Below are 20,385 nucleotides of genomic sequence, written 5' to 3'. Positions count from 1 at the left end.
GAAGGGCATAGGGCTGTCATACACATACACCTACAAATAACACATAACACATAACACATAACACACAACCTTCCACCCATACCACGTAGGATGACGGGAGACGGTAAGGATCGACGACCTGCAAATGCGACAAGTGATAGAATTCCATGGCCATTGATTGACCAGCCTCGAGCCAGCTCCCTTGCATCATTATCATATGAGAATTCTAGAAACTGGTGAACTATTATTGCTCCAACCTTGTGGATATTATGAACTTTCCTTCTTACATCAAGTTACATGGCACACCGGACTTTATTAATAACGCGGGTCCCAATTATCGTAGATTAAAGAACATCCATTCCTTCTCCAGCAAAACCCATTCTCCACTTCCACTCCATTCTCTCTATCGTCATGCTTCTCTCGGGCTTTCTGCATCATCCTTATCAATCATCAATGCCAAGCTCCCAAGTAACGATGGTACTATAGGTAGGTAATCGAAATGGAGATTGAAAGCGTGGCTTATTACTAGGTAGGTATCTAGCTAACTTATCAGAATCCAGATAAGCATCTCCCCAAATCCCCAATCCCAACCTCTTATCCAATCTATCACACCGACAATACCTACCCTACCTAGCAAAACCCCAAATAGAGATACATAATACTCCAGATAACCCAGAAATCTACATGATTATCCCATCATCCCTACCAGTACCTCGAATTTAGCCATTCTCCATTCTCCATTCTCCATTTACTTACACTCTCGAGACACTCTACGATATACAATATACAAACCCCAAACCCCAAACATCTCACCACCCACTCATCCAGTCACCCACCCACTCACCCTACCTAACCATCAGCTTCACACCAGATTCACCCCTTCCTACTATCTATCGTAAATCTATTCCTGTACCTCCTATCCCCAACACACCGCACCGCACCGCCCACATCTATCTCCACCCACAACTCTATTCCCATCCACATCCAAATCCCCCTCCAAATCCAATCCAAATCCAATCCAATCCCAATCCAATCCCCATCCCCCCTCACAAAACGTGGTCATCATCGCTAACTAACCTCCCCCTCCCTCCTAACTTTAACTTTTCCAGAATCCAGATCCCTCCAGCGTGCGACCACAAAAATTCCACATTCCCTCCACGACAACATCAACATGCATTCCATTGGCCCCCGTAATTACCGGTCGCCCCAGTAATTAGCCAACGTAATCGAAGCGGTCAAAGTTTCAAACATTGCGAATAATGATAAATTGAATAATAAGTAATTGACTTCCAAGCTTTGCGGGGAAAGGAATGAAATCGGATTTCCTGCCGTTGCAGCATGCCTCGAATTATGGTGATAAATCAACACTACCTACCCACCCACCAGACCTAACCTAACCTAACCTACCTACCAATCCAAGTAAATGCAAACCCATAAAATCACATTCCAAAGATCGAACCACAAAAGACGTTATGTAATTATTTACTACAACTAACTAGAACTATGACTATAACTTCATCATAAGATTATTTGTCCTTGTCCAGGCTATGTAGGTAAGCAAGGGTATTCTATCCATCTCGCATCCCATCCGTTTCATCCGGTATTCCCTCCATCCATCCACCCATCCATCCATCCATAACACCAAAACCCAAACAATTTTACACATCAACTCGACACCACGCATAATAATCCCTTTCGCTACAAGACCCTACCCTACCTATCATGTCCATATCTTCTCAACAGAAAACATGCCGCGTGAATGTAAACCACTATCCCGTTTCGGTGTTGCCAATTCAAAATCCGTGCTAGCTTTATTCATCTCTCCCTCTACCGACCAACCCCCTCCTAAGAAATCTTCCGCTTCATTCAGAAAGTCTCCCAAGATGTGGTCTCCCAATTTAGCATTACTAGAAGTTTCATTCAGAGCTGTGTGTGTAGATAAACAAGAATTTGAAACTTGGCTTCCCAAATCACCTCCATCTCCATCCTCAAAAGTGGTATAACTTTGACTCCTTGCTTTCCGGCTTCGTGAAGGACTTAACGTGAGACGACGTTCTCGCTCTCGTGAAGAATGGCGATCAGCTGAGATGAAAGCTTCTGCCATTGCATCAACTGCTGGGCTACTGGCAACCAGGTTGGTCGCACCCGAAAGGGTGCTCTTGTACTTTACAATCGAAGAAGGGCGCTGAGTGGCGCTGTGAAATTTCGGTGTACAATCACCCACAGATTTTCTACGAATTGCGGAGAAGTGATTTTGGAAGCTGTCAATATTTGTGATGTTGTCGTCAAACTCAGCTCTTTTACTTCCGAGATCCCCGGGGCGATATGAGCTCTCCGGAGACGGTGACCGGCGTTGACGCTGCGAGCTACGTTCAGATTGAGATGGATCTTCTTCATCCAATATTCCGAATGATACTCGCTTGCGTTTCGTACTCTTTTTCTTGGAGCCATTTACCCATGGATTTAGTGTAGCGGCTTCTACGAGAAGCTGCGTGTTTGATGGCCGCTGGTCGATTTCTGGTGTCTCTAGTTCTTCTGGTGGAGGACTTGGTGTCATGAGATCGCGGAAAGGTCGAATAATATCATTATCTGGCGTGACTGGGCGCTCTTCTCTCTGCCAACCAGAATTTGGAAACTCGTCATCAATCTGTGGTTCGACAATTTCAGTAGTTGCAAGTAATGGAGGTGCAATTATCAGTCCCGCTTCAACTGGTGCCCAGGGACTCTGTGGGCTGTCATTTTGAACAATCATTTGATCTTCAGACTGTAGACTGGAGATAGGAGCTTTGATGGGCCCATTATCTTCGGTAGGAATAGCTACAATGTCTTCCCTAACAGTCAGAGATTCGGTAAGATCCTGGTTGCTAGCTGGTGAGAGGACTTCTTCTCCACTAGGTATCAAAGGCGCAAATTGGTCCGGCATACTGCTTTTGGAATTTTGGTTAATGCTCCTGGGTTTTTGAGATGATGTGAGGTTGTTTGTTCGTGCGGGTGATGATGACGTTGATGTTTGGCCGCTAGAAGGAACCGAATTTAGGGCGTCATCGGCATCGGCCTCCGTCCGCATAGCTTCCTGCACCTCTTCCGGCATATCCTGAGCCACACCTTGCATATCTCCTTCATCCTGAATTTTTTCAGAAGCAGCTATTGTATCAATATTAGAGTCTTGGTTAGCTTGCAGTTCGGTAACCTCCTTAATTTGTTCGCTCTCAAGCGCAATATTAATTGCCGAAGCGACTCCTTCTGCCTTGGCTTCTTTATTGTCATCCAATCTCTGGACACGTTCCGAGTTGTTATCTTCAAGATTTTCCTCCCGGGTCATTTCGGTGACTTCTGAGTTAAGTGTAGTTGCGATGACATGAGGAGATTGCTGATTGTCCTTCAAATTTTGTGTCGGATCGGGGGCTTGTGAAGATTCATGGGTATTAAGTATGGACTTGGCGGGACTGGTAATGTACGATTGTGTACTCGACCCATCGAGGTTTTTGTAAGGTGTTGGTAGATCGATTTCGCTGGAAATATTGGAGAGAGTCGGTAAATGGGGCGATGATGAGACAGGGCGTGTAGATCGTGCAGAAGAGGGATTTACAAGGCGCGATGATTGTAGACTACTTTTATACTCGTAGTCCCCAAATATGGGAGCTTCTGTATTCTCAAGAGGAACTGGCCGTCTCAGAAAATTTGAACTTTGATAGATCTGCGTGATGTCCATTGAAGCGGATGATTTTAGAGCATGATCCAAATCATCTTGTGTTGTAACCCAGCTATCATCAATATCTTCGTGTTGTGGACGATATTCTCCTCTAACCGTTTTATCAGAGTGCATTGTCGATGGAGTAAATCCAACTTCTTCTTGGGTAGTAAGCCAGCTTTCATCGGCCTGAGAAGTTCTGCGAGATGAACCTTTCGATCTTGAAGATTTTATTCGCTTTGGCGGAGACACCGAGGTTGCTTCCGCCTTCTCGGTTGAGTGTAAAACCAAGGGGGTCGAGAGCATTGCATCGCTCTGAGGGTTCGGGTTGGACCTAATTTCTTCAGATAATGACACTTCGCTACCTTTTCCTCTAACGGTTGTGGGCTGACTTGGGACCTCTGGGGAAGCAGTCTTGCGTTTAGACTTCTTTCGAAACTGAAATTGCTCCAAGTTGACAGAAGAAGGTGCAACATCAGTGACAAAACTGATATTTCCAGGAGTTTCCTGATTTTCATGAAATACCGCACCAATTCTCGAATGTGAGGGGAGTCGCGGAGAAGCGTCGGATTGTGTTGGCGAAGGCTGCCGGGTGCAAGCTTCTTTGCTATCTGGGCTTTCAGATGGTAGAGGAGAGCTGAGCCCAGGTGAGTTCTCGTACATACGAGCAGATTTGCTACAGGATTCCAAGATGGAAGAGCTGCGCAGTTGCTGTCCTTGTTGTCCAATATTAGTGTGAAACGATACTTCTGCATCAAATGCGTCGTTGCTTGGTTGTTGCAAAGATGCATAGCTCTCCGGGGTAGCTAGCCTTTGTTGTTTGGCCTCTAGAGAAAGATCGGATTGCGGATGAATTGTATACTGAGTCCGCTTCTGAACAACAGTTGTAGTGCCTGTGACCTTTTGTTGGAGTCTCTCACTGTCTACATGAGGTAATGGAGTCGGTGATGAAACTGCTGGGTCTTCCCAGCGAGCTCGTTTCGAAACATGGGAACCTTTCAACCAAGCTGCCTCCACAGGTCTCTTGACAGCAGTCCATGTTTCCGACCGTCTACCATGACCATCTTTATTTGAAATCGAGCTCCCCGTGGTTGGTGCATCTTCAAAGCCCCTTAGTTGCCCAGATGTATGAATTGATGATTTTGGAACCTGTGGTAATGATGGTCTGATTATTCGCTTGCCTGCAACTATCCTACCTCCTTTTTCCATAGTTATATCTTCGTGTATGGTCTCCTCCACCAGCGTTCTATTTGGGCCATCCGAGGACTCACTTCCCATTTTCATATAGTCATTTATTTCCGTTTCTTTCGCTTGTCGTTTAGCATCTCGTCGACACCATGCAAGTGCTTCTGTGGGACTCATATCCTTTCTGCCATGTTCCCTAGCTCTTCGCATAACATCCTCCTTCCTAAATAGCATATCTTTCGAACCAGGTTTCCACCAGTCTCCCTCTCGATGTCTCCAAGGATTTACCCAATCGTTAAGAGGCCCCCTGAGTTGCGCAGATTGTATAATTGGCAGTTGTCCACGGTCCACCCTTTCCGCACATTGTTCGTATTGCTGTCTTTTTTTGATTATTGCTCTTGGATTCGCCTCGGAATCAGAACCCTCACAAATAAGGTCTTCTGGCTTGCATGCTGGTGTAAAGTAAAATGGCTCGTCATCGTCATCGGAGGTGAGCGAGGACCTGCTCATGTGGAGAGACATTCCTGCAAATAGTCCATATGCTACATTCCAATAGTTGGGTTGTGTCTCAAAGTGTGAATGTGATCACAGAAAGTAATCAGTTATCGCATTTTGATGTGGCTGACCAGGCAACTCTTTTCGTGTTTGCGTGTTTTGGCGAGGACTCGAAAACACGTGATAAGTGGCACAGATTTAAAGTGGTTTTTAATCACTAAACTTTCTCCTACAGCACACATTTTGGGTTCCATTCAAACCTCTCGAGCCTTTGATGGTAGATTGTTCTTCTTTTCTAATTCAATTCGAATATTCAAGATCTTGAAGTCACACATACCTGGGTAGTGTTCGAATCAAAATGAACAATTGAACAATTTAAAATGCAATCATTGGCCATGTACTATCGAGAGCAACACAATACACAATACACAATAAATGCTCTTCCCCCGTCTATTCAGCCCCGAGAAAGGATATGTACGAATCTCATGCAGAAACATTTCAGTAAGTACGAGGTCATCCTCCTGCCAGAGCTACACAGGAGGGGTTAGATATCTACTTTACTTGCATTGATACCTCAACAGTCACGAGTAGGTCCCGTACCAGCAGGTTCCTTTCCCAATACCTATTCAAAACCACTTTGGCTCGTTTGGTTAATCAGTCAAGGTTTATATTGGCCAACGATATACTTCCAACCTTACGATCCGCTTTAATAAGGTTATCGGGAGATTGGGGTGCTGGGGCGAATCAACACACCTACGTAGGGATAAACTTTGAGATGAACTGATTTGGGACTTGGTAATCAAGAGGAGCAAATAATATCAGGAATATCTGCATTGCCAACTCAATTGAGCTCCGCAATATATCCAAGTATTTCAGCCCTTGACATAACTTGACAAATGGAAGAGAGGTATCTTACTCGGAACTGACATATCGAAAGACTTTCGTAGTATCGTCGAGCTCGAGCTGTAGCTGTAGGTGCGAACGAGATCATGAATCTTCATCTCCTCCATACCTAGTGCCATACCTAGTACCACCCCTTCCCATGCTCCATACCCTTTTTTCGTCTTTCCTTTCTTTTGGATTTGTGTTAGGATCCATCCATTCGACGTGGGGTTGAGGCTGTAGTGGCTTGGAAGATTAATTACCGTGATTGTTTTTGTTTTGATAGGCCATTTCCATTGTTTTCCTTGTTCCTTCCTGCACGACTTTTAGCATTAAAAATGTCCAAGTGCCAACCCCCAGCCTAGACCACAATTCAATGTTTCAATCCCACTTCGCGACCATCTCAATTCACCACACTCTATTCCACGGCTCTTAATAAGTATGTTAAACAACCAATAAATTCTATTCTACGCACCACCTTGGGAAATGTATACTGTCTCAAACCTCATTTATACAATTAACATTGCATACGCTTAGACGCGACACTATTTACGCGATCATTCACTGCAACAACAACAATAAACAACAAACATTCAGCATAAGACAAAGCCGAATTCATGCTCACTGCCCATAACCTTGCGAATCTATCAAGATGGACCAGGCCTGGTTAGATTCTCTCTCCGAAGACTGGGTATCGCAACCTCGATCTGAATCTCCACCTCGAACCGAATCGCCAGAGCCCGAACTCCCATCTCTCACCAATGGCACATCTGATTCTTCAAATTCCCGCCCAACAACTGCTCCGCCTAGTCGCATACCGAAGTTTAATGCAGAGACGAAATCTTGGTCGAATCCGCCGGATAGCAATCCACTGAGCGAAAGGAGTCAGAGCGAGAACAACATTCCCTTATCCCAGCGAAACCAGCAGCCATCAAAACTACGAAGTGAGATACCGCAGAGCCCAAGGAGCGGGAAAGTCTCTCGCCCCTTGTCAGCTTGTAGCACACATACAACAGAATACAACACAATACAGCACAACAAATCTCTCAGCGCATCGCCCAAGAAGAGCTCAAAAGATACACCGGAATGGAAGAGGAGGCTGCTCCGAGGAGACGTCGGTTATGGTGAACAGCGCGATCTGTTTAGCGCCGCCGGTCTCGAGACGATATTTCAACCACCGCCTGCCGAACCTTCAATAAAGAAGCCACCTACTTTTGGAGAAAGTAGTATCATGCCATCCAGTCCCCCCCTCTATCGCACAAGATTGGAGCCCCCACAATTTGACGACAGCGAGTTATCATCTGAGGATTCTGTGCAAGGAGATGGGAACGTTCTACGGGGTATGAGATATAAAGTGACGGAAGATTTTGGCAGTGAATTTTCTACCAACGATTTGAGTCGAGGAAGCGATTTCAGGCCTACGGTATTGAATACTCTGAGCCCCGTCAAGGAACACTTTTCTTCATCCGATTCTGTTTTTAAAAACGACAACCTCCATGCCAAAAAAGAATATCTCGACGTGGGACGAACTATAAGCGGGCAAAGCGATACGCACAACGAGTTTCTCTCTCCGATATACTTGGCAACACAGAGTACCTTGCCTGATAAGGCCGAGGTTTCACCAATGGATATATCACCTGCTGAACTTCAAGAACGTCTAGAAAAGCTTCGCGCCGACGACCCAGATGTTGATGAAATGGAAGACCCCCAAAGCGTTTCCCGGCCTATCACGGGGGATACGGATGATTTCAAACACAACGGACAATTTGTCAGTGCTCGAAGAGGCGGTCATTCTGAAGAAGGTTCTTTCCAAAAAAGAATGCTGAGTTCTTCTTCCCTGCCACAAATCGACGAATCAGCCCTATCAGTTGATGATTCTCGACACGATGCCTCTGAGAAGAAACTCCCGAAGATACGAAAAACAAGAGCCTCCAATGAGCTTCTAGAGCCACCTGTAAACCTACAATCTCCCACCATCGCGCCAATACCGCATCCTAGCCCAGTTAAATCACCAGTCAAGAGCAATTCCGGTAGTCCCTTGAAATTGTTTGGTACTCATGATACGTTCACAAGTCAAAAGCTTCTACGTAGACTGAGTCAATACGAGGAGGATCGGGGAAGTGAGCTTGAACCAGACGTGCCACCAAATACTGCTCATGAGCCCGACCATCCCCATATAGATAATGCAGATGATAGCCGGCCTGTATCGGAGGGTAGCTATTTCCCAAAGGAGCGCAAGACAAGGCGATATAGTAGTTTTGGCGTTGGCGACTTAGATACTTACCGGTTCAGCGAGGATGCCTCTTTTGAATCGAATGGATCTATCTTACACAACGACGATGTAGAAAAAGTCGACCTCCCTGTTCTAGATCCGAAATCACAAACAAGATTCAGTTTTCGACTAGATTCTTCACCGGGCGTCAAGGAAGGTGAAGAAAGAAAAACGAGTGGCAAATACAGAACTGCCAGCAATAGTACCAGCAGGCGCCGCAGCTTGAGCGTTAGAAAGAGATCTAGCACTGGCTCTACATCGCCATCTACAGTCTCGCCCTCGTTTCAAATCAGCGAAAACCTCAAGACACCCAGGAGATCAAATGGTGAGGCGGAAGGAAAACGACTTATGAGATCCCCAGCGAAAGATTCAACACCAAAGAGACGTCGAACACTGCACCGGGCGGACATTTCACTTCCACTACAACCTGAAGAACCGCTGGTCTTACTTCCTGGTCCTTCGCGTCCATCCACACAGCCAGCTATGGGTAAAACACGCCAATACGATGAGCGAAACGTTCAAGCTGCTGATCCAAAGATACTTGCAATGCGACAACTACTTCGCCCTCGGACCCCCACTCCTAGCCAGCGTAATAGTCAACAGCACGAAGAGGCACCCTTTGCTGAGTCAGGACTCACATCGGACGAACGTGCAAGACTCTTGCAACAGCAAAAGATTGCTATGATCCAAGCTGAGCTTGATCTGGCCAACCCTGATAGGCCTCTCAGCGCCAGTCAGGAATCTCAGGAGAGTCGAAAACCCTCTGTAACTACCCAGGACTTTTTAGACGAAGCGAAGAAGATAATGGCAGGCATTCGCGGTAAAGCAAGACCTCGCAGTGGTCTTACCAGCGTGGAAGAGTCAGAGTCCGAAAATGATCGTGTTCCATCAAACAATCCAGCAGATGACGAGCTGGAAGATTCGTACCAGGAATCAACTCAGGAGTTATTTGAAAGGCCACCAAGCCGCGAAGGAGCCCCAGTATCAAGAACGCCGCCAACTCAAGATCCAGAGCTTTTAAACCACTTACGTAAATATGAGGAGAACAGTGAAATGGATGGCATCATTGCTTCATCCATAAAGTCTATGGCTATGGCAAAAGAAGTTGTCAGAAATGCGAAGGAAATTGACAGAATGGCAGACGAAACAATTTCAAGATCACTTGGTCACTTCTTGGATCCTATCAATGCAGTTCAGAGCGAACCAGCAAACATCCGCATATCTAACAACCCAGATATTCAGCGAAAACGTAAACACTCTGGCTCTTCGCGACAACTGGACGAAGAATATGATGATCCTGATTTTTTCACACAAGGTTCGAACAATTCCATACCCACAACGTCATCCAAAGGCTCGGATTCGAGGCGTGTAATTGCTCCGCATACAGTATCTCATCTGATACCAGAACAACTTGCTGGCATGGTTTTTGATCGAGATCGGAATATCTGGGTAAAGAGGAAATCTACTAAAGAAAACGATGGGCAAGATTCCCCTATTTCCGAAGGAAGTGAAGAAGATCCTTTTGAGGACATTCCTGATTTGTCATTTGATGAAACGCAAGAGCTCATGAGGCTGAGGGCTGTTGCTGCGAAACAAAAGGAAGACGCACGGTTACGCTTGGCTGAATATCTCGGCAACGAAGGACAGCAAGGTGCCTTGAGTGGCCAATTCTCGCCTCAAAAGACTTCGAATATGAGCGTTCCGCTGGTGGATAACAGACCCCGGTCAGCACCGTCAGAGCCCATCCAAACTGCCGTAGATAGTCCTGTCCCAGAGATTAAAGTTCGATCCGCCTCTGTAGGTGAAGATAGCATCCTACGTCCAAAAAAGACCCGGCGTGGGAATGTAAACAAGTCTGCTTTTGGAAGTCACAGCTCAACTGAGGGCAAAGCCCCCGAAGAGAGTAGGGGATTGGTCGAAGACGATGTTTTTATTCAACCAGATGGAGACCTGAGTACCACAACTCCAAAACGTCAACGAAACGTTACAATCACTTTCTCGTCTCCTATCGCGGAGCTTATCGAGCCGCCTACTTACAATGACGATGATGGCTCAGCAAAGGGTGGAGCTTACCAATCCGACGATGACAGTGTCAACGAATCGGACAGCGATGATGGAGGGAGTATTCGAGTTAAAAAGGGGAAATCTAGACAAGGAAGTGGAAATCGTGGAGGATATAGAAACAACTCTCGTAGGCTATCGGTAGGAGGGCAACAATTCATGCCGCGTCCAGTATCACGAATTGATGAGCAGGACGAAGAGTCTTTCAATAAAGAAAGAGGTGGCAAGAATAAATCTGGGAACAATCTTCTCCCAACACCATCTATCTCGCCAAAAAGGGTTAATAGTATAGTGCTCGCTACACCACGGCCCATTCACGAGATCGGGACTCTTGAACTTACTCCACTCTCGGAATTTACGATGCATCAAGCAGACGAATCTTATGGGATGGACGTAAGCTATGTGGCAAACGGGCAAAAGCATAATGCAGGGCCTTCTTCAAAGACAACACTTTCTCATTCAATCAAGGAAATGGTTGAAAAATTGACTGAGATAGAACCATATGAGCCATACTGGGAGCATATGAAGAGCGCCGATCTGCATAGGAGGAAACTGACAAACCTGCATAAACTCGACGAGTTTTGTGAGCACCTGGAGGAACTGAAGGTTTCCAAAAACGAAATTAGTCAACTGAACGGCGTTCCTTCATCACTTCGCACGCTCATTATTAACCATAATCGCCTTTCCGATCTTACATCTTGGGGCCATCTGTGGAATCTTCAGGAAGTCGATGTCTCTAACAATGAGATTGAAAGCCTTTCCTGTTTCAAGAACTTGGTGCACCTAAGAAGCTTACAAGCAAACAATAACCAAATCGCTTCGCTACATGGTATTGGAACTCTTGATGGCTTGATTACACTTCGGCTTCGAGGCAATCCAATTGAGACACTGAACTTTGAAGGAACAAACCTCAAACACTTGGAACATCTAGACCTTAGAGGTTGTCAAATTTCAGAAGTCAAGAATATCGGACATTTACCGAATTTGTCGAGCCTCGATTTGGAGAACAATAAATTGGTCAATTTCATGACATCGGACGATACATGCTCGGCTAGAGAGGTCAGGTTGAGCTTCAACAACCTTGAATCTTTCGATGCGAATCTCACACCCGAGATTCGTATTCTCTATCTGGATTCCAATCGAATCAAGACTATCACTGGCCTCCTCCACAAAAGAAATCTTTATAGTCTCTCAGTGCGTGAACAGCAATCTGGCACGGTTCTGGACAAATCGTTTCTCCGCGAGGCTTTCGAAGTGAGAAAGTTGTTCCTGTCCGGTAATCACTTGGGAACCTTCGATCCGGGTGTCGAATATCTCAATTTGCAATATCTTGAACTTGCAAACTGTGGTATTACTTCTCTGCCAGATGATTTTGGTCTTATGGTGGCAAATGTAAGAGTTCTAAATCTCAATTTTAACGGGCTGCAAGAGTTTCAAAGTCTGCTTGGTATCGTTCGTCTCAAGAAATTGCTCCTTGCCGGAAACCGTTTGTCTAAAGTGGAGAGACTCACACGAACCTTGAGAGCATTTCCTCATTTAACTACTGTCGATATGAGAAACAATCATGTTAATCACAACTTCTACCCAATAGCATTGGAAAGATGCTTAATCAAAGATGGCGGACTCGAGAGAAATGACCTGGATGTTATTGATCCATATTCTCTTGGCAATGCAGATCCAGTAAGAGATGCTCATTATATCTCGTGTTCGGATATGGCAACAAGATTGATGCGACGTGTATACGAAATGCTCGTCTTTGGAAAGAAAGGCGACAATCCCAAACTACAGAAGTTGGATGGTCTTCCGATCAATAGAGAGGTCTCAAGAATTCGGGATGACGTTTGGGATAAGCTTCTTGAGATGGGTTATATAAAATCATCGGGAAAATCCAAAGGGAAGACAAATGGTGGTCTAACTGAGGATGAGAAAACAGAAGAGAGCGTGTTAGGAGGAGATTTTCATCAGGCCACCCCTAATAAAAGTTCAATGGATGAAATAGCTAGGAATACGGAAGGGTTGCAACATCAACAATCCAACAGTAATGACTCTGGGCAAAGAGTTCGAGGCTCACATGATACGAAATCTAATTTTGAGAACATCGAAATGGGTTTTGAAAGGCCACCTGCTGGCAGTTTTGGCAAGAATATCGCGAAGCCTAAAGCTGATGTAAATCCAATGACCCGAAAGAGCGCCACACAAAAATCAACAGGGTATGGTATTGCACAGGAGAATACCGGAAATCGTTCTCAAAGTGGGCAAGCATTTAAAATCTACAAACCCAAGACACAAGTTCCGGTGGACCTCAATTCCCGGGAGAGTGAAAATGCTGAAGCAACTGAAGTCGACTCGGCGCCAGGACCATCCACAAGGAAGAAGAATGGAATAACACGCGATATAGAGAAAATTATCGCTGAGAGTCAAGCTGCTGTTGCAAAACACAGGGCCTTAGTAAGACGTATGGATGATGAAGTTGGAGAAAGCGTGTCCGGACCGAAGCGGATGGAAACCAATAGACCTAAGGCCGGATTTCCACCTCCAGTGATTCCGCTCGCCGATCAGGCTATTTATCAGCAACAACCATCACAAAATTCTGGAGCTGGCCCCCCAACAGCTGCCCAATTGAAACAGGAGCTGGAGGAGATGCTGCAGTCATTCGAACGCGAGACAAAGTCGAAAGAGGCCAAACTGTTGAACCGAAATCGGGGTGACCATGGGTCTCCTATTCGACAGAGCAGCCGAAGCAAGCCAGCTACGAAGAAGGGCGCTAAGAAGGTTGAATTTGCTGAAGGGAGCAAGGAGGCTTATGCAAGCAAAGATCCGCGCTGGCCAGCTGAGGATAGTTTCGCTTGAGTAGCGAAAGTTACGAATTATGGATAATTATGAGTAATGCGGTGGGATGGTTGGGTTGTACAAATAGGATAATCACTAAGGTATGGTGTTGGTGGTTCTACAAAAGAGTTTGGGGTTTGTGGGATTCTTTGTATAGTATTATTACAGTATTGTTCGGAAGACCACGGAGTGGTCAAGTGATACCTTTCGGCGTATACAATTGCTTGCTACATATAAAAACATCATTTTTCTATAATTTCGACGTCTTCTTTGCTTGCTTCTCCCACTCAGCAACTCTACCCGCAGCCTCTTCTTTCCTCTTAACTTCTCTATCCATATTCACTCCGTCCCTTTCTTCGTTCTGTGCGTGCCCTTCCAAATATCCCAAAGTCTCTCTCCACATCTCCGCCTTCAACACGCCATAAACACCAGTCTTTCCTTTCTCCAATAATTTGCAGTCATCAACTAGCTTTAACACTTCTTCCCATCCACCTAATACATCTACAAGTCCGCCTTGGAGCGCTGCTTCGCCATTGAAACGTTTTGCTTCTAGAACGAGGGAGCGGTAGGTAGAGGGAGAAGGGAGTTTTTGGCGGAATATGGAGGACATGGGGGGTTTAAGAGGCGCGCCAAATTCAAGCTCGTTGAGACAGAGAAAGCCCCGGCTTGGGTTGAAAACGCGGTAGTCGGTGTACATGGCGGTCATGAGGCCGCCAGCAAATGCATGGCCGGGGAGGAGCGAGATAGTGGGCATGGGGTAACTTTATTTTGTCAAGGTGTTAGAAATTACTCTATTAATTGAGAAGCTGGAATGTATAGAATGAAAGAGAACTTACGTCAACAGCCTCTTCCAGAGCGCATAGAGGCTCTTGTCAAAAAAGCCTTTAACCTCGGTAGCATGATTCAAATCTAAACCATTGGAGAAGAATTTGGGAATAGCGGAAGTGATACAGACGGCACCGACGGGATAGGAGACTTCGAGGATATCGAGGGCGTGCATGAAAGTTTGGCAGAAAGCAGTGGTGAGACGATTATCTGGGGGCGAAGAGAAGGTGAGGAGGTAAAGATTCGGGTGCGCAGCGGAGGGTGTGGTACAGGTTAGGGTGCCGGGTTGGGATTGGAGGGGGGAGGATATGGGTATGGGGAGGGTAAAGAGGGGAGTGGTGGTGGACATGGTGTATGATTGAATATTGAGATAGAGATAGAGATTGAAGGTAGAGAAGTATTATCGGATGAGATCAATATATCTATCTATTGAATACTCGAGTAAAGATGCGAGGTCGCGATTGTGAGAATGCAACAATCGGTAATCACCTACATCATGCCGAGGTTCAAAAAAGCCCAGCCTTCTGGTGAAATGCCGTCTGACCTCTCAGATCCGAACCTTGCGATTCAACAGTGGATAAATAACTCTAAGATTACTTATTACTATCGCGAATACCACACGTTGAAAGTTTCTAGATCAAAAATGATTCTGGGTCTATACTTCGATTATGTCGCCAATAACATAGCTCTTTCCTTGACATGTGAAGGTAAAGCTGGATAATTTTAGCACAAGGCTGAAGACCCTGGCCACATCCCTGTCCGCCTACCCACCTTTATTACCAAAGAGCTTGCGACAGTCTATCTGTCACTTCAATGATCAAACACAAAACACAAATTTTTGCACGACATTGTGATGGCTATCGCAGAAAAGCAGAAGACCATTGTGTTCTTCCATCCTGATCTAGGGATTGGTGGTGCCGAAAGACTCGTTATAGATGCCGCAGTAGGATTACAGAATCGGGGACACAAAATCGTTATATTCACCAGCTATTGCGATCCTAAGCATTGCTTTGATGAAGCTCGAGATGGTTAGTTGGAAGATGGAGCTTTTGCTATACGGCACCAATGCTTAATCTGTATAGGTACACTTGACGTGCGAGTAAGAGGAAACTGGCTTTTCCCATCCTCAATCCTCTCTCGATTCTCCATTATCTGCGCCATTCTTCGACAGTTACATTTAATTGTCCAGGCGTATTTTACCTCTGAAATCAGCAGCCTAAAACCCGATGCTTTCTTCGTGGATCAGCTCAGTGCTGGACTACCGTGGCTACGATACTTTTATCCCAATACTCGAATCTTCTTTTACTGTCATTTCCCGGACCTGTTACTCGCACAGGGAAGAACCCATTGGTTGAAACGCGCATATAGAATACCTTTCGACTTCTTGGAGCAATGGAGTATGTGTTTTGCGGAGTCAATTGCGGTCAATTCCGGATTCACAAAGGGTATGGTGGAACAGGTATTCCCTGAATTGGCCAGGGAAAAAGATTTACAGATTGTACATCCTTGTGTGGATGTAAATCCAAAGAAATCTGAGACCAGTGATGATGCCGTCCCAGTCTGGCATGATAGAAATATTTTGTTAAGCATCAATCGATTTGAAAAGAAGAAGGATATTGGTCTTGCAATTAAAGCGTATGCAGGATTGGGCAAACATGGAAGACAGGGAGTGAGATTGGTACTTGCTGGTATGTCATGTTTCGCTATTGATGAGAAGCATGCTGACACGATTGACAGGTGGATATGATAACCGAGTGATGGAGAACGTCGTATACCATAAGGAGCTCGTTAAACTGGCTACCGACTTAGGATTGAAGACAGCTACCACACGGACCATCGTTACAGCATTAAATGTACCTGATGATGTGGATGTTTTGTTCTTGTTATCAGTACCAAATACTTTGAAGGAAATGCTACTAAATTCAGCACGGCTTTTGATATATACACCTTCTAACGAGCATTTTGGCATTGTACCCCTGGAAGCGATGTTGGCTGGAGTACCAGTATTAGCTGCAAACACAGGAGGGCCACTCGAGACAGTAGTGGAAGGGAAGACAGGCTGGCTCTGTCCACCTGATGATGTTGAGAAATGGACGGCTGTCATGGATAAAGTCCTAAACAAGATGACGGATGATCAGGTTAAACAGATGGGAATTGACGGTGTAAAGAGGGTCAAGAATGAATTTTCTGATGTCAAAATGGCCGAGAGAATTGATGGATTGATCGATGTAATGGCAAATACGCCCAGGAAGAGTGCTCTACAACTCTCCGCGTTCTTGCTAAGTATTATTATGGTTGTATTGGACATTGCATTCTGGGGCTTGGGTCAGAACAAATCAGTCAACAAAAAGCTGGACAAGTTTTTGTTACCTCCATTCGTTCTTACCCTAACGTCATTGATATCATGGGCTGTGTATTCTGTAGTCAATTCCCAGGCCAAGTCGAGTTCGCGGCAGCCGATTAGATGAGGAAAAATAGATAATTAAATGCATTGATAACATCCCACTCTGTAGATCTTGCGGCAAGGATACATGTATGAGTATCATTGAGAAAAAAGGGGTATGATGAAATATGATTGGCTGAAACCCGCCGAGGCGAATGGGGTTTTTCCAGACACCACGAACCTCAATATTTCTTACAAATTTCAATGTAGCACAACATACAGCATACAATCCTATATGTACTCTATGACATTCGTTTATTGTTTTTAATATTGAAACAGTTCTAGATACTAAGGTTCTTTGGTCTAGTAAAGGCAGATTATAAATTGTATTACTTGCTATACTTCCCTAAAAGCCTAGGCTAGCCCGGCTACTCAATCTTTCATCTTGAAACCTCCAAAAATCGCAAATTTGCCCCACCACCAGTCAATATAACGCGTGTTTTGTCTCGACACCGCTCTCATATCATTCATTCACAACTGGGTGGAACCGTATCTTCATACACTGTTACCAATAAACACGCCAATCATTACCACTCACTTGGTTTCCCAAATAGCCAAAGCCGACAGATAGTATCCGGAGCTACAAGCCGCAACAACTTTACACTGCAAGAAGTTTGCGAGGTACGAAGCAATTCTTGGGTCATCCGCCAACCAACCGAGCTTGTGGCATTCCTGACGAGTGCATATCCTGGTGTCATTGAAAGGGTGAGCAAAGTGAGATACTGGGGTAGTGGTAGTATCCGTCGATATCCGATACCGTACCTGAACGTTCGATCTGTTTGCGGGGAGCTCCTTCTACATACGTATAGCCATACTTAAAGATGTTGTTGCTTAAAAGTTCTCTCTCGCCTATGGCGGCTGGGAAGGTCTCGACACGCACTCTCTTGCATGTCTTGAGAAGTGGTAGATTCAGCAACGTGATGGGGGAACTACAAGCACCATTGTTTAATCACGTGTTACAGAAATCATACAGTCTCAAGATTCTCAAGAAGGTAGAGAAGTTCGGCTCTGTAGTCGTGGGCACAGGGCCAGCTGGACTTGCGGTTGTGGGCAACCTTTTGGAGCAGAAAAAAGGTCCAGTTTTATGGGTTGGAGATGCTCAACGTTCGGGGGGTGGCAGATTAGACCGAGCGTATCGAGCTGTGCCTTCGTGAGTTTTGTCCTTCTCTCTGTTGCTTGAATCTTGAGTGCAAATCTAATGATCTTTTACCATAGCAACACGAAAGTCAAGTTCTTTTCTATGTACGCTGATGCTTTGGAACCTTTCAAGCAAATCACAAGTGAAGCTGCTACTCCTAACGCTTATAGCGTTTTGCAAGATCTTGATCAGGAAAAGACTTGTCACATTGCTGAAGCTGCTGATTTAGGGCTGATGTTGGGTGCCGGGCTTCTCAAAACCGAGGGTGTTTTTGGAGTCAATAATGGCACAGTTGAAAGTGCTTCTTGGTCCGAGGTAAGTTCATTGTCTAGGTCGGTTATCTGCAAGCTAATGCCAAATAGACCAAGGGCTGGGATGTAAAATTCAGTGCCTCAGGGAGTAAAACACGTTCAGTATCCTCCGATCTCCTTTTTTTGTGTACTGGTTCTCACCCCAGTTGGAACCGCCTTGAACTTGATCAATCTAGTAAGCGGGTGCCTAGCATTAGTCTTGATAAATGTTTGAAGCCTACACTATTGAGGCGAAGCATCCGTTTTGCTATAAAAAAGAATCCAGACCCAACTAAGCCTATCACTATCGCCGTCATCGGTGCATCTCACAGTGCAATTCTCGTACTGAGAAATCTTTACAATCTCGCAACTTCCCCTGACCAGGAATTCCAGAACCTTCGTATCAAATGGTTCACTCGCCATGAGCTTCGATATGCCGAGGAACGTGATGGATGGATCAAACGCGATAACACGGGTCTCAAGGGTGAAGTCGCTACATGGGCAAAGGAAAATCTCGAGGCCGAGACATTACCCACATCTGACGTTTCCAAATATCTCGAGAAAGTAAAGACCTCGACAGAAACCGAGAAGGAAGACTACGAGAAACATTTACCCGGATGTAACTGTATGGTGCAGGCTATCGGGTTCACCAAGAACGAGCTTCCAACTATCGAGAGGGATGGCACGCCATTGGAGATTACTTATAATCATGAGACGTCGGAATTTGTGGATGCTGAGGGAAAGACGATTAGGGGGCTGTATGGTGCTGGAATTGCGTTCCCAGAGAAGGTTGTGGATCCTGAGGGAACAACAGAGTACGCCGTTGGCTTGTGGAAGTTTATGAAGTATTTGAAGAGGGTTGCGCCAACGTGGACTGCGTGAGGAGAGATGCTGTGACATTATCATGGTGGTAGGAGATGCTGCATGATCGATGATGTAATGAGATAGACTTTTCTTGATGCCTGCAACTTCAAATTATACATACCCTGCTGCAAGTTATGTACTTATGATCGCAAGTATAACATGGTGACGAAAGAATATTGAAACTCAACAATGCACCCTCGCTTTCATCGCACAGCTATTATGGGCGCTTTTTACTGATGTGCTGCTTGAATTCATGCATACTCACCTCGAACTTCGAAATCATTCCATAGATTGAATCTATACTATACATACCTCGAATTAGATTCAGACATCGAACTTAATATATCATATGGTAAAGTCACTTCACACATCGAATCTGAGACGTGTACCTATCCAACCAGCCACACCTGCTCCAAGCAGTACATTTTCCATCCATCCTCTCTTTACCGCCATCAAGTATCTCTCAGTGCCCACCATGCTCATCGTCAGCTCAATCCAATCAACAAATCTCGTTCTTGTTTATGGAGAATCCAAACACGTTAAGCCTAAATACTAGAGACGCCGGAACTTCCCTTAAACCCTTCCACAAAGTGTGCTTCTAGCGTGGTTGTAAGCATGCAGAGAAAATAGTACTTCTTTTGGGTTAGTCGTATTAGACTGTTTTACTTCGAAATCGTTTGCTGGTTCATTTATCTGTTAGCATCTCCTCCGCTGTAGGGCCGAACTATATCCGTTCCCTCACATGGTTGATCCAATAATTCACTAGCTCATTCTAGTAGCTTATGTTTGCCGCGGAACCGGCGCTTGCTTCGTATTATAGTAGACGAGAGAGTTCTATGTTTCATACCGATTTCTGCGTGTTTATGTGCATGTGCATGTATCATGCCCACGAATGCGAATCTCATTGTCATAAGACTGTGTCTATGGATCTTTTGGATTTCAGAGTATGGGCATTGCTCGGTGACGTAGTAATTCGATTACGAAAGGTGATGGTCGTCGAGTTACTAAAGATTACTTCAAGTCTTCTATTGTCGAGAGTCTAGTGATACGAACGGAAAGTTCTGGGGAGGATGAAAGAGGTTGGTATCGTTAGTATATTCAAGAAAAAAGGGAGGGAATAGCCCGAAAGTACTTGCTTTCAAAGGATAGATGAGAGAATCGCATCTTCTCGTTCTCCGTGCGATCCAAAGGGCCAACGTCAAAATCTGGAATTAAGCAAAAGTGTAGCTGAAGGAGGGATCAAAAAGAGATACGAATGCCATGCAATACTCTCACGATTGACAGTGGATATTGGGTAGTAACGATGATTTGGAGGGGAAGTCGAATAAGAAATGTGCAGACTCAAGCGCATTTGAGTGTGGAAGTGTTCTTTCAGTAGGAGGATTTCATCAAGCGATAGGTATCATTCAGTGTGTCCTCGCAAGAAAAGAT

The 20,385-nt window shown here is 45.2% G+C and overlaps 5 protein-coding genes across 5 annotated transcripts; 3 read left to right on the top strand and 2 right to left on the bottom strand.

Moving 5' to 3' along the window:
* Window positions 1-1,699: 1,699 nt before the first annotated feature.
* EAE98_007206 (uncharacterized protein) lies at window positions 1,700-5,377 on the bottom strand (the record flags this gene model as incomplete). The annotated part of the gene is made up of 1 exon (XM_038954829.1): window positions 1,700-5,377. The coding sequence occupies one exon, from the start codon at window positions 5,375-5,377 to the stop codon at window positions 1,700-1,702; it is 3,678 nt and encodes a 1,225-aa protein (XP_038808971.1).
* Window positions 5,378-6,884: 1,507 nt separating this feature from the next.
* Window positions 6,885-13,415, top strand: EAE98_007205 (uncharacterized protein; the record flags this gene model as incomplete). The annotated part of the gene is made up of 1 exon (XM_038954828.1): window positions 6,885-13,415. One exon carries the CDS (start codon window positions 6,885-6,887, stop codon window positions 13,413-13,415), a length of 6,531 nt encoding a protein of 2,176 aa, XP_038808970.1.
* A 229-nt stretch (window positions 13,416-13,644) lies between these two features.
* On the bottom strand, window positions 13,645-14,568 carry EAE98_007204 (uncharacterized protein; the record flags this gene model as incomplete). Its single annotated transcript, XM_038954827.1, has 2 exons — window positions 13,645-14,155; window positions 14,231-14,568. 2 exons carry the CDS (start codon window positions 14,566-14,568, stop codon window positions 13,645-13,647), a joined length of 849 nt encoding a protein of 282 aa, XP_038808969.1.
* A 504-nt stretch (window positions 14,569-15,072) lies between these two features.
* EAE98_007203 (uncharacterized protein) lies at window positions 15,073-16,687 on the top strand (the record flags this gene model as incomplete). The annotated part of the gene is made up of 3 exons (XM_038954826.1): window positions 15,073-15,247; window positions 15,302-15,907; window positions 15,957-16,687. 3 exons carry the CDS (start codon window positions 15,073-15,075, stop codon window positions 16,685-16,687), a joined length of 1,512 nt encoding a protein of 503 aa, XP_038808968.1.
* Window positions 16,688-17,483: 796 nt separating this feature from the next.
* EAE98_007202 (uncharacterized protein) lies at window positions 17,484-18,972 on the top strand (the record flags this gene model as incomplete). The annotated part of the gene is made up of 3 exons (XM_038954825.1): window positions 17,484-17,812; window positions 17,878-18,115; window positions 18,163-18,972. The coding sequence occupies 3 exons, from the start codon at window positions 17,484-17,486 to the stop codon at window positions 18,970-18,972; spliced, it is 1,377 nt and encodes a 458-aa protein (XP_038808967.1).
* Between the last annotated feature and the right edge of the window lie 1,413 nt (window positions 18,973-20,385).

Source organism: Botrytis deweyae (genome assembly GCF_014898535.1).
Source record: "Botrytis deweyae strain B1 chromosome Unknown BDEW_016, whole genome shotgun sequence".
Taxonomy (NCBI): Eukaryota; Fungi; Ascomycota; class Leotiomycetes; order Helotiales; family Sclerotiniaceae; genus Botrytis; species Botrytis deweyae.
This window is presented reverse-complemented; position numbering and strand designations above follow the sequence as displayed.